This window comes from Hippocampus comes, unplaced genomic scaffold (genome assembly GCF_001891065.2).
Source record: "Hippocampus comes isolate QL1 unplaced genomic scaffold, H_comes_QL1_v1.1 scaffold63, whole genome shotgun sequence".
In the NCBI taxonomy this organism is placed as follows: domain Eukaryota; kingdom Metazoa; phylum Chordata; class Actinopteri; order Syngnathiformes; family Syngnathidae; genus Hippocampus; species Hippocampus comes.
In genome coordinates this window covers 970779-983316 of record NW_017805987.1, presented here as the reverse complement: position 1 = coordinate 983316, position 12538 = coordinate 970779, and the positions used below count along the sequence as shown (strand labels likewise).

At 45.2% G+C, this 12538-nt stretch overlaps 2 protein-coding genes across 2 annotated transcripts in view; one reads left to right on the top strand and one right to left on the bottom strand.

Moving 5' to 3' along the window:
• The window catches only part of LOC109528804 (uromodulin-like 1), a 9755-nt gene extending 3784 nt beyond the window's left edge, over window positions 1-5971 (bottom strand). The window contains exons 1-17 of the mRNA XM_019891784.1: window positions 5807-5971; window positions 5684-5742; window positions 5533-5593; window positions 4793-4944; window positions 4642-4706; window positions 4472-4565; window positions 4108-4374; window positions 3688-3981; window positions 3357-3608; window positions 2947-3267; window positions 2696-2805; window positions 2335-2554; window positions 2109-2264; window positions 1666-1856; window positions 1369-1520; window positions 816-1073; window positions 598-751 (exon numbers count right to left, since the gene is read on the bottom strand). Coding sequence (XP_019747343.1) covers window positions 598-751; window positions 816-1073; window positions 1369-1520; window positions 1666-1856; window positions 2109-2264; window positions 2335-2554; window positions 2696-2805; window positions 2947-3267; window positions 3357-3608; window positions 3688-3981; window positions 4108-4374; window positions 4472-4565; window positions 4642-4706; window positions 4793-4944; window positions 5533-5593; window positions 5684-5742; window positions 5807-5808 — 2808 coding nt within the window. The 5' untranslated portion in view covers window positions 5809-5971. The remainder of the gene's footprint in view (window positions 1-597; window positions 752-815; window positions 1074-1368; window positions 1521-1665; window positions 1857-2108; window positions 2265-2334; window positions 2555-2695; window positions 2806-2946; window positions 3268-3356; window positions 3609-3687; window positions 3982-4107; window positions 4375-4471; window positions 4566-4641; window positions 4707-4792; window positions 4945-5532; window positions 5594-5683; window positions 5743-5806) is intronic.
• Window positions 5972-6502: 531 nt separating this feature from the next.
• The window catches only part of LOC109528831 (cAMP-regulated D2 protein), a 7572-nt gene continuing 1536 nt past the window's right edge, over window positions 6503-12538 (top strand). Inside the window, 7 exon segments of the mRNA XM_019891842.1 lie at window positions 6503-7566; window positions 7782-8027; window positions 8195-8281; window positions 8623-8750; window positions 8971-9089; window positions 9473-9613; window positions 9756-9928. Coding sequence (XP_019747401.1) covers window positions 7084-7566; window positions 7782-8027; window positions 8195-8281; window positions 8623-8750; window positions 8971-9089; window positions 9473-9613; window positions 9756-9928 — 1377 coding nt within the window. The 5' untranslated portion in view covers window positions 6503-7083.

The window sequence follows — 12538 nt, the reverse complement described above, 5'->3', positions numbered from 1 at the left end:
GGGGGGACAATAAATAAATAAATGATGCAACAGAATTGGGCGAAAATGTCCTGCAAAGAAACTAGTTCTGAAAATCTGGAGAAAGGAGCTTCAGGCGATAAGTGCTAAATCTCAAGAAAATATCTGCCTGGCCAAAGATAAAAATATTTTTCACTTTCACCTGTGTAATTCTATTTACGGAACATATTTTTTCGGGGGGGGGGGGGGGGGGGGGGGGGGGGACAATAAATAAATAAATGATGCAACAGAATTGGGCGAAAATGTCCTGCAAAGAAACTAGTTCTGAAAATCTGGAGAAAGGAGCTTCAGGCGATAAGTGCTAAATCTCAAGAAAATATCTGCCTGGCCAAAGATAAAAATATTTTTCACTTTCACCTGTGTAATTCTATTTACGGAACATATTTTTTCTTTGTAATTAAGATGCCTCACTATTTGTTGTGACCTTAAAACTGACAATGTTCGATTTTATGTCGTTTTCACAATTATGGATCCAATAATTGCAGACAGTGTCCGATGATGCCAATCGACCGATCAGAAAACGTCTCGCCCATTTGTTGAATGACAGCTCCAACTAGTACGGTGACCAAGCAGCATTACCTTTGTACAGTTTTCTTCAATTCCACATATGCCGGCCAGGCAGTGAAAATAAAGGGGCATTTCCTCAGGCATGTGGAACATTTGCATGGCGAATCTGCTTTTCTGAGCCACGCCGTTCACAGACAGCCATCGGAACGTGTGGTCGATGGGACATCTAAGCGGAACAAATAAAAGTGATTGTACATCGGCCATCTTGGGGGGGGGTTCAATTCCCTCACCCGTCTTCAAGGAAAATGCCCTGAACTTCATTCTGTGGGTCACTGGTCTCCGTGGCCCAGCAGGTCTCCACATGCAGCAGGACGTTGGAGGCAAAAGAGGCGTTGCCGTCCAGCGCAACCTCGAAGTACAACGTGTCCTCTGGGTCCATGCTGGCGAATTCGCGATAACTGCTGCGGAAGGACTTGTCGCTGAAGAGGTCCATGGTCAGGCCGAGCTGCAGGGAGGTGTTGAACTCCACCAGGGAGTAAGCGTTGAACCTACAAGGGGAGAAGGAGAAAAAAAAAAAAAAAAAAAAAAAAAACAGGTGAGCGCATCTTGAAAAACCAAAAAAAAAAAAAATGTCTGGACGCAGATCAAATTAAAATTAGAGCTGTTGCTAAATTTAGCAACCGTGAGTAGTCTACGCATTATAACCTGCTCTCGTGCTGATCTGGTTGTCATAGTAACAAGAAACCTCCCTCCCAGCCCCCCTCCAGCAGCCTTTTTGTTTCTCAAATGCCAGCAATTTAGTGTGTGGGGAAACTAAGCGCTTCAATGTCAAACGTGACTCACCATTTCAAATCGATGCTCACGTGGGCGTTGCGAATATAATGCAGAGGGTAGACGCACTTCCAGATCACTTTCAGATCCCTGCGGCTGATGGCTTCTTCCTTGGTCAAGGAGACTGCGAGGGTGTTTTGGAACTCAATGTGGGTTTTGTTCACCTGGGAGAACACAAAGTTATTTTACATACGGTGTTTGCCAATTTTATTTTATTTTTTTGCACAACTGGGGTAACTCAAACGGAAATCCAGCCTCCGTCGATCACCCTGGAATGTTTTCGAGCCGCGGGCAATTCCGGTCACTCACCCGCCTCTTCGTCCCACATTCAGAGCCGTGTCGGGGAGTGCGGAAGTGGAACAACGTTTCGGTTTCCTCCACTTCGCAGGTGGCGTTGTTCAGCACCACTTCCACCTTCCCGCCGATGTACGCAGTCAGGTAGGGTTTCGCCACGCCGCCGGTCATCACTTTCTCCAGACACTGGCTGAAAATGCCTTTCTCTGTGAAGACAGGCGTGCTTTGTATTGGTCAGCAGCAGACAGAAATGATCGGACTTTGGAATGGGGGTGACTCAACTGGAGAGCAACCGCACTTCCTTTCCTTTTAAAGGTCAGATTTAAATTTGTGGCTAATGCCTTGCTATGGTAAGCCAAGTTTGACGTTATTTCTCCACGATGCAGAGAGTAAAATAGCATTTAAAAAAAAACAAAAAAAAAAAAACGAACATTCGACACAGAAATGATTTCCATTACCATTGCAGAGCGGGTAGGAGGGCACCGGTGCCTGAAGCACAGCGCTCACGTCATAATAGCCCAAATTGCACGCGCAGTGGAATGAACCCAGCGTGTTGACGCATTGGGAGTTCTGCGGACACAAGGCGCGGTTGGACGACGCGCAAAGATCTGGACCTGAGACGACAAACGATTCCATGAGATGCAAGACAATGAGCCGATTTGACGCAATTCGCTCCTCTCCTACCGTGCCAGTAGACGAGTCCATCTCGAACAGAGACGTCAGCGTTGTCCAGGGACTCGATATAATCCGCGTGAAACTGAACCGGCAGGGGCATGTTGTCGTCTTGGTGGGACGCGTCGAAAAGCATCACGTGAACCTGCGTTTTGTTCACTTCGAACGCAGGTTCCATACCGACCACCTCCACGCGGATCGGTGGACGGACATCACTCAACAGGTCCAACAGCTGTGGGGGCACAAAATGGATGCCCCAAATAGGTAGTAGGGCCATTTCATTCAACAACGATATTCACGTGATGCATCAAAAACTGAACTGAATGTATTCACGAAAACAATGTCAGCGATGCAGGAAGCTGCGGCGTCTGACCAATTTTTGAATACTCTCCACCAGGGTGGTCGTCGCCTCGGCCATTTCGTCCTCCAGATCATCGGGAGGCGAACCCGGCACGACCATTCTGAGCACATAAATTTCTTCAGCTGCGGCAGAAAAACGAAAAAGCGGCCATCAGCAGCGAGGCAAACACGCATAAATTTCTTCAGCTGCGGCAGAAAAACGAAAAAAAGCGGCCATCAGCAGCGAGCCAAACATGTCACTCGGGGTACATTTTGGAGTCGGACCTCGGTCTTCATTGATGGAGTCGAGTCCCACGCCCCTCACGAGGAAGCCATATGTCGAATTGTCAACCGTGAAGCACAACGCCGTACGTTCCGACTCCCACCGGCCGTCGCACTGCTCCCACAGCTCGAGGACGTACGTCTTCCCGGCTGCCAGTCCCGGCAGTCGCAGCTCTGACTCTGTCAAAGTGTCCATTTGGAGGGCGCTGCCATTCTCCAGGGAGAGTTCGTATGAAAACGACAGGGCTGAACTGGGTGTGCCGGGAATCCACAAGGCTACAGAGTCATTGGTGCGGTACCGCAGTTCTAACACACCGCGGGGTCCTGGAAATTCAGACAATGCAGGATCGGTATGATTTTTTTTTTTAATCGATTTGTCCTTAGAATGCAGCTTTTGACAGTATTTCGAGTACCCGTGTGCACTGGAAGCGTCGCGGTGCTCATCAGCACGCCATCTCCACACAGCGCATCCACTCTGGCGCGGTAAAGGCGGCACGGTAGCAGTCCGTCCACCACGTAGTTGGTCGCGAGCGTCGTGCCCTGCAGCGTGTCCTCGTGGTAGACGCCGAACCTGGAAACGGAGGAGGCGTCGCTCACCTCCCAGCTCAGCGTGTAGTTGTCGGAGCCGAACGATGTCTGACGCAAGGCCTTGATGCTGGAGTGAGCTGCGTGACATCATCGGGTTCAACTTAGGTGTCAAGTTTCTCACTTGAGAGCGTAACGGTGACAGAACGTAGAGCTTACCGGTATTTCCACCGTTACGGATCATTTCACTGTAGTGGGTCTCAATCCCTGCTTGGCAAACCGTCTGCAGGCCAAACTTAACCTTGCTGCAAGGCTGCAGGCCGGACAGGGTAAAAACAAAGTCATCCCCTGCGAGCCAGACGGGCACCTCCTCCATGACGTGGTCCGTCCCGTTGAGATGGAAGGCCGTGAGGAGGAAGTGAGAGAACAAGAGGTTCTCTGGGAAGTCCCAGCTTAAAGATAGGCTGCTGCTGTTCCACGAGCGGATCCGAAAGTCTCGGGGAATGTCGGGATCTGATGGGGGGAAAAAGATATCAAAAATATTGTGCGGTACTTTTTATTTCATAGCCAAATTGCAGAATGGTTATCGCCAAACCAGGTGGGTGGAGGACGATTCTTAAAAGACACTTCCACACTGACCAGTTAAAGTCGAGAGGCAGGTGACAAGGAAATTGGCCTCGGGGTCCACGCATATCACATATAGAGTACAGGAGTTCAGGGAAGGGATGCGATAGCGATTGTCAGCGATTGTGTTCCTGCTGAGCATGTTATAGATCCCCCGGTCGGCACGGTACAGGGTCACATTGTGGGTGGTCCCGACAGGGGCTGGTCGGCCCACCGTCCACGACAACAGCAACGTGGTGGACGATCGGGCCTCCACTTTGACAGGATACCGCGACGAGTGGCCTGGAATGAAGACAAAGATCAAACAAATGATAGCTGTCTATTAATTGTTAAATAGTTGCATTTGAAGCGCACAAAGCATGTACTTGTATGTTCTTACCAAAAGCAAGGAAGAAGTTTTCAGCCTGAAAGAAGAACAGCGTGCCATTTTCACATGGGAACGCCTCCGTGGGATCCAACAAATCCAAGATGCTCTACAAACAAGGGTGATAAGGTTAGGAAAATAGCTTCAAAATCATCATTTTTTTTGGGGGGCATATTTTCCAGCACCTGTGTTGCACTTATTGGATGTTTCTTGGGTTTCTGTCGGCCGCTGACTTTGATTTGTTTGGTCCCTTAAAAAACAAAGAGCAATGTTTGAGAATCTGCTGTAATTAATGGATAAATGTCATGAAGAAATAAAGACTTATAGTGTGTTTACCCGGGGAAACTGTTAAAGTCCACGAGTGTAAAGTGCTTCCATATTCAAGCGTCACGTTGTTTTCTACAGATGGAGGTACGGTCAAGGACACCATTTCTCCATTTGTCCAGAGGTTTTTTAAAGCGGTGCCATTTAGCCACAGGTTGCCATAACTGTGAAACAAGAAGTCATGTTACCCGCTGAGTTCAGGCGGTCCATTTTTTTTTTTTCAATGACCTTGGATTTTTGAAATGTACAGATGGGTTGCCTTTTTTTTTTTTTTTTTTTTGCTTAAACACAGACGAGTGGTGGTCAATTTGTGGTACATTACTCAACACACTCGTGCTTTGCAAGCCCCCTCGACTGGTATGCAAAAAAAATAAAATAAAATTCTAAAGCAGCATTCAGTTGTATTTAACTTTTTTAGGAGAATACAAACAAGTTAATATTGAAGTGCGGTTTTAACAACTTTAATTACAGTTTATATTTAATCCATTTGACTGTGTTCTGTTTCTTTCATGAATGCTTTACACATTTTACTGTTGGCCATGATGGTGGTATTTGGAGAGTGTTTTATGTCAATGTGCACTAGGCGCAAAAGTTTGAGAACCATTGACAAGGGAGGCGTCAAGTTAAATCGACAGCACTGAAAGCACATCAATTAGAAAGCAAATTAGATCAAATATAATTCACGTTTTTGTTCGCATGAAATCAGGGAGCAGAGAACAGACACGGGTGCACTTAAGGAAAAACAAAATGACCTTTCCAGAGGATTACTTAAGTCCATCCAACAAATGGAGAAAGAAACGTCACCAGTGCGTCCTGTTCAAGAAATCAAAAAATAAAAAAAACATGTTTCTTTATGGATATCACAACACCTTAAAAGAAATTCGAAAGCGGCGCCATTCTCACCTAATGAGATGGCTTGAGCGAACAGTATGAAAAGTACGACTGGAAACTCAAAGGAATTCCTGGAAATAAAAACAGAGTTAATAAGACAGAAAATTTTACATTTGTTGATTTGTGTTTTCTTACATTTTTCTTCGTAATTCCAGCAAGGAAAACGCGTTTTCGTTCGGTAAAAAAGTAGGCTTTGCTGGAAAAAGACAGGCCACTAATGAGTGACAGGTGGGTGATGACGTCAGCTCACGTCCGCTTGGAATCAGGAAGTTAAGTAGTCGTCGTTGGGTATTGTTTAGAATTATAAAAAGAATGTAGACAAGTAAATAAGTATGTAGCTATGTAGAAATGTATGTTTTATACATTTTTTTGCCGACATATCGCATGTTCCCATGACGTTTGTGTGTGTGCCAACTGGAGCGTATCGTTTTGGCCTTCCAAGTAGTTCCTACATTGGCCTGTAGATGTCAGTGTTCACCCAAATGTAGGCGTGCAATTCAGGGCATACAAGCAGTACTTTTGTAAAAAACAAAGTATAAAAACATAACTGAAAGAGCCTTTTACAGGGGAAACGGAACATTAAATGGGAACTAAAATACAAAGAGCAACGATAGGTCTTGTCTAAAGTTAGCTGGGTTGGCTCCAAATCACCCGTGACCCGAATGAGGATAAGCAATATAGAAACTGATGAGTCCGTGTATATTCGTTTTTAAAAATAAAGGGGAAAGTTAAAAAAAAGAAAGTTCCAAAAAAAAAAAAAACAAACAAAAAAAAAACCAGATTAAAAAAAAACTCATTAGAACTCGTTTTCCGATTGTGTGTAAAATGTAAAATGGGGAAGAAACAGAAAACAGGAGATTTGTACGTTTCCTGTACTTCAGCTATTGTCATCTACCGCAAGTTGCAAGAGCCGGATATGTAGTTGCAGCTTTCAACTGACTTGTAACATAGTTCAGTACCGTCCAAATTGCCCGTTATTTCTTTTGGGCTTTTTTTTTCCTTTTTTCATTGGTACACGAAATCGGAACTCGGAAAACGAGTCTTTATTCGTTTTTGGAACGAATTTTGTCAAAACAAGTCCTTTTGTATTTTTTTACTTTCCGTTTTTTTTTTTTTTAGAACGAATAAACACAGATGATTGATACACGGATTCATAAAGTGTGCTAGTTTCCAGTGCGTGCTAACTAATTACATTAGGTAAAGTAAAGGCGATGTGTCCTCAATCAGATTGCAGCATTACAGTGCTTGCATTTAGGTCTGCGGGGTCCAGTGAAGAGCACTTTTGTCAGATTAGTCTTGTCAAATAATTGGAGTCACAAGGCCGTCGAGAGGCAGCCAGGCTGGTAGGGTGATTTGTCTCATCATGATCTGAGCTGATTGTGTTGTGGAAATATACGTGTTATTTAGCAAATATGGAGAGCTGGAAATGTTTGCTGTTGTTGTGCACACTTTGCTCGGTGCCGTCCACTGGAGAGGCAACAAAAAATGATGAGGAGATCGACCTTGTCAGCTTCCTGAGAGGAATCGACGCCGGACTCTTGGTGAGGGATGATCCATTCATTCTCAACACAGACTTTGGGATAAATTCCCTCGCTTGGGAAAAGCCGGAGGCCCTCTCGGTCACAAAAGAAAGAGAAGACAAACCAGTCAAGAAGGACAACGATGGGACTCCTGGACCTGTGGTGTTGACCAAAAACGGGCGAATCAAGGGGCTAACAGCAGATAAAGCCCAGATATTTTATGGAATACCATATTCAGACCCTCCGGTTGGGGCTTACCGCTGGAAGCCACCCAGACCTGTGAGTCCTTGGAAGGGGGTTTATGATGCCACCTTCCCCAGGTTACCGTGCGTGCAGGAGTGCAGAGGACCAATTGCTGCCGAATGTCCAAGAAATGTAAGAATCGACACATATTATACTGTGACACATTTAAAAGTATGGTATGAGACTGTATATTGAAGTAGTGGTTACCACGTCTGCGTCAGTGATGGCATTGTATGTTCTCGTGGATTTTCTCCGACTTCCTTCCGCATCCCCAAAACATACAGACAAAATGTTGCTAATCGTTAGGCTGCATATCGTAATCGACTTTAATCATATGTCCCGCTCAGGTCAGCGAGGACTGTCTCTATCTCAACATCTTCGTCCCCCGGGATGTGAACTTCAGCTCGCCGCCGAGCAGTCCGCTTCCCGTGATGGTGTGGATCCACGGTGGGGATTTCATCGCCGGTTCGGCTTCCAAGCCGCTCTACGACGGCCGCTTCATGAGCAACTTCACCCAAACGATCGTCGTCGCCCTGGAGTACAGATTAGGTGAGGAAATCTCACAGGGAGAATCATTAAAAAACTCATTCAGTGCCAGCCAATTCTAGACCAAGTCTGAAAAGACGTTTAAAAACGTCTTTGGGAGTGAATGAGTTAAACCATGAAAATAATGTTTATTGATACTGTATTTGAGCCTGAATGAGAATACATAATGTGCATGTGTGTGTGAGTCATTCTGTGAAAAGGGCTTTTGGGGTAGAACACATGACCGGGTGCTATGTGAAAGTAATTTTGCAAATGGCCGGTCCAGGAGAACATTGCGATGTTTGGAGGTGACTCCAGCAAGGCAAGTAATCATCCGTTTAATAGCAGCATGAACGGTAGTAGTGATTCTTTTATGTACCACTAGAGGGAGCTGTCGCTTTTTTAAAAAAATATCAATCCCAGCTGTCCGAGCTGCTTATGTGAAATCAACTCCAGCACTGGGCACATCAAGAGAGACAATGAAATAATAATAATAATTAATAATAATAATAATAAAAAAAAAAGAATAATCTCAAATTTGGATAGCTACTGTAAAAAGCTGAATTCTGTTCAAAATAACTGAATTCCCAACCGTGATTATTGACACGCGCTTCGACGGCGGTCATCGCGAGTGTCAAAAGTACTGAGGGGCTTTCGTGTCAGGTGACGATATTCGGAGAGAGCGCCGGGGCTCAGTCCGTGAGTCTCCACCTGATGATCCAAAGCAGCAAGGCTCTGTTCAAACAGGCCATTCTGCAGAGCTTGCCTTTCTCCATTCCTCTCAAGACCAGGTGAGTCATCTCTCCCACGCGGAATCGCTTTCTCATGTTTAAAAAAAAACCCCAAAAAACTATTTTCTCTTTCCATAGTCGCATACACTTGTTAGAAATGTTTCAAAAAGTCACAGGCACCTTCGCATTCCAAATGACTGTACAGTACTTCCAGTTTCTTATGGTCGTTTAGATGATCATCATCCTCATCATTCAATTTCCACTCACTTTCTCCCCTCAGACGCGACGCCGTGACGATCGGAAAGGAGTTTGCAAAACTGAGCAATTGTTCCGTCGGCGACATCGTCTGCCTGCTGTCGCTCACGCCACAGGCCGTCCTGGAAGCGCAGATGAAAACAAGTAGGGCAGCGCACAACAGCAACAGCGGCGGCGGCGGCGGCCCACACTTTGCACACTCGACCGTTACATAAGAGGCGCCGGCGAGTTTATGACCAAAAAAAAAAAAAAAACACACGTTTTTATCTTGATTGATGGCATCCCGCAAAGCAAAATAACTCTTAGGAGGAACCTTGAAAGGAGCTATTCGGTTTTTAGTGCTATAGTATATTTTTCTGAGCTGTGCTAGCCCTGAGACTCAAAAACAAAAAATCAGAAGGCGATTTATCAAGAGTGTGTTTCCTGTCTGACCTTTTGAAAGTCTGGTGTCAAGTCCCTTCAGGTTGTATTTTATTTTATTTTATTTTTTGGGGGGTTGGAGATAACTGTCAATTCTGTGATGCCAGTTTCCAGGCTGGTGAACCCGTTGAGGTTTATGGAGGCGTTCGAGACTTGGGGCCCCTTTATCGACGGCGAGCTCATCAAGGAGCAGCCGGTCACCGCCTTCCAGAAAGGCCACTGGCACAAAGGGAAACCGGTGCTGCTGGGTAAGACTCACACACACACACACACACACACACACACACACACACGGCTCATTACGGATTCCGGGCACCGAATTCCCTTTCCTTCTTATTATCGCGCTGCGCGATCCTGACACGGGATTTTGTTTTGTTTCTGCGCTCGCAGGTACGACGTCAGAGGAAGGCGTGCTTTTTGTGTACGCTTTCTTCAACAAGCCCGTGTCGACGGCGGAGTCGTTCATGTACGTCACGGCCATCTTCAAACAACACAGCCTACGGATACTGCACAACTACCTGCCTCTCTACAGCGACCCTGATCGGAGAGCCATGCTGGCTCAGGTGAGAGCCCGACGATTGACTTGGGCGCAAATAGTATGGGAGAAATACCCGTGTGGTTTAAAGCAACGGTCCCCAACATTTTTTTAAATACGGCCACATCATATATGATATATGATATCATTTAAATGTGCCTTCCAAATGAGATCACACCACAAATACAAAGCGCATGAAAAAATACGACTCACCATCGCAGAGTGGGAATGTCCCGTTGCGATAAATCCGGATTTTACGTCGGACTCCTGATATTGTCTTATTAAAATTACCCTTATTTTTCTTAAAAGTCATTGGTTCCTTTTCTGTCTCCCAGCTGGGCCTTTTCCCCTTTCTATAGCAACTTTCCAAAGATGATTTTTTTTTTACTCATTTTGCTTGCTCCTGGGTTTCATTTTATCGGTAACCTAGAAGCGCGCCTTGACCTGCGTCAAGAGTGACATACTGTAGACGGATGTAACAGAGGATCTGGTAATTTTTCAAAATAAAACATCTTTTAGAGTCCGAAATAAATAAAACTCAAGCAACTTATTTATTCTTTCTGTGCGGCCTGGTACCAAATGACCCGCGGACCGGTACCGGTCCGCGGCCTGGGGGTTGAGAACCACTAGTTTAAAGGACAGACATGTCAATAATGCCTTTATTTGGTTTGTTTTCTGCTTGTATTGCAGAAAAAGACTGATAGATGATTATGCGGGTAGTATTGGAAATACAACTAATCTAATGAGGCCTGAAAGACTTTTACGATGTCATAAATTGCGCACACTGTGGCCATCATTGGGCCCCTAGAGGAGCCCATAATTGTCTAAACAGGCAAGTAAAGCCTCAAGAGGTAGCGAGGAGGTCATTTTGATCCATTCCGAAGTTTAAAATATCGCATCATGACATTTTTCAGCGGGGAGCCGGCAACGCGAACTAAAAAGAGGATCATTTTTGCGCAAAACAAACCGCAGCTCGGTTAACGGCCACAGGAAGTTTGGCAGGCTTGCGTTCTTCCATTTGACTTTGGAAATCGAGCCTCGTTGCTTGCCTTTCGCATGATTGGGCAATTATTTGTAAATGTCGATGTCGGCCCTCTGTGCACAAGCGTGGAGCCTTATTTGGTCACGTGGAAGCCAAACACGATGTGAGGGAATTACAGAGATTGAGTATCATGGAGGAAGGCATCACGTTTTCTTTCTTTTTTTTTTTTTTTTATTGGCCAAATGCAAGTTTGGGACATCAACATGCTCTCTTATTTGTTTTTACGCGAGGACGGAGACACTGATTGCACTCTTAACGGGTTGCGGAGACGCTCTGTGTGGACTTTATTGGTTTATTCATCATGGTAATTTTTCGGACTTGCGCTTGAAGTGAAGACAATCACATCGGAAAAGACCACCAAATGAAATCCAGCGCTTTATACGTGATCATTCCAAAGCCGATTGTTCGCTTTTTACACGACAAATCACCGCAGTGTACTTCAGGAAAGAAGGTGTCTTCTTCTCCATTAAGAACGCCGACTACCATACGAAGCAAACACTTTAAAATATGTCTCTAAATATGAGCCGTGAAATGAATTGAGAATGCCGCCCCCCCATCCCCAGACATTAAAACTCTGACGAGCAAAGTCACTTTAAAGCTCTGCTGCCGGGCGCATTTAATTAAGCAGAAGAGACAATGTATGCAAATTAGATTTTTTTTTTTTCCCTCTCCCCAGCTCATGGAAAAAGATACTGCAGAGAAGCGCCTGTCATTTACAGTCCAATTATGTGTAAATAAGGATTTTTATTCCATTTCAAGAGTAATTTGGGGCTTTTAATTCAACCCGGAACACCCGATTTAGGGGAAAAAAAAGCGGGCGAACAAATAAAACTCTTCCCAGCGATTTGCATCATTAGTATGGGGGCTGGAAGCACTGGATGCAAGCTACCTGCATGGGGGTCACGGAGTTTGTCTGTTTGAGATGCAGCCGGGACTGCTCACGGCAGGAAGCGACTTGTCTGTCCGAAACACCCGCGGTGGCGGGGTCATCGCCCCCCACCAAAATAATTCATGAAGGCAGACATAGCTGGCTAAATGCGGGGACACGGACTGAGATGTTGATTTTTGAATGCATAAGTTTGGGGTTTGTTGATCAGATTGTGGCACCCTGCGTTCTTCGAACTTACATTCCACTTCCTGTATCGACTGCGTTCTGATCGTAGCTCAAAGTTAGCCCCCCAGTTTTTGTCCTCCCTCAAACGACGCGGACTCCATGCTCTTTGTTCGCTTTTAAAAGGAGTTCAGTTTATTTTCCAAAGGACGATGTGTCAAAATCAGCTGGTCGTTGAACTGTATTAGCCGCATTTAATAAACTCTCATTGGAACTGTTATAAAAATGGCCCCCGTATTTATATAGAACATAAATGTTCATAATACATTAAAAAAACTTTGTTTGGCACGTATTTCACATATAGTTATAAATGGCCTTGTATCTCGTCCCTAGCCTCCTCGCCCTGAAGCAAAAAGTAAATAAAAGACACTCACCCCGAATCCATAAAATGCCTGACTGAGAGTCGCAACGACATCCCGGTGATCGGAATATAAATCCCTTTTCTCTGCTTGACAATAAAAAGTAGATTGCAGTTTGGAAAGCCT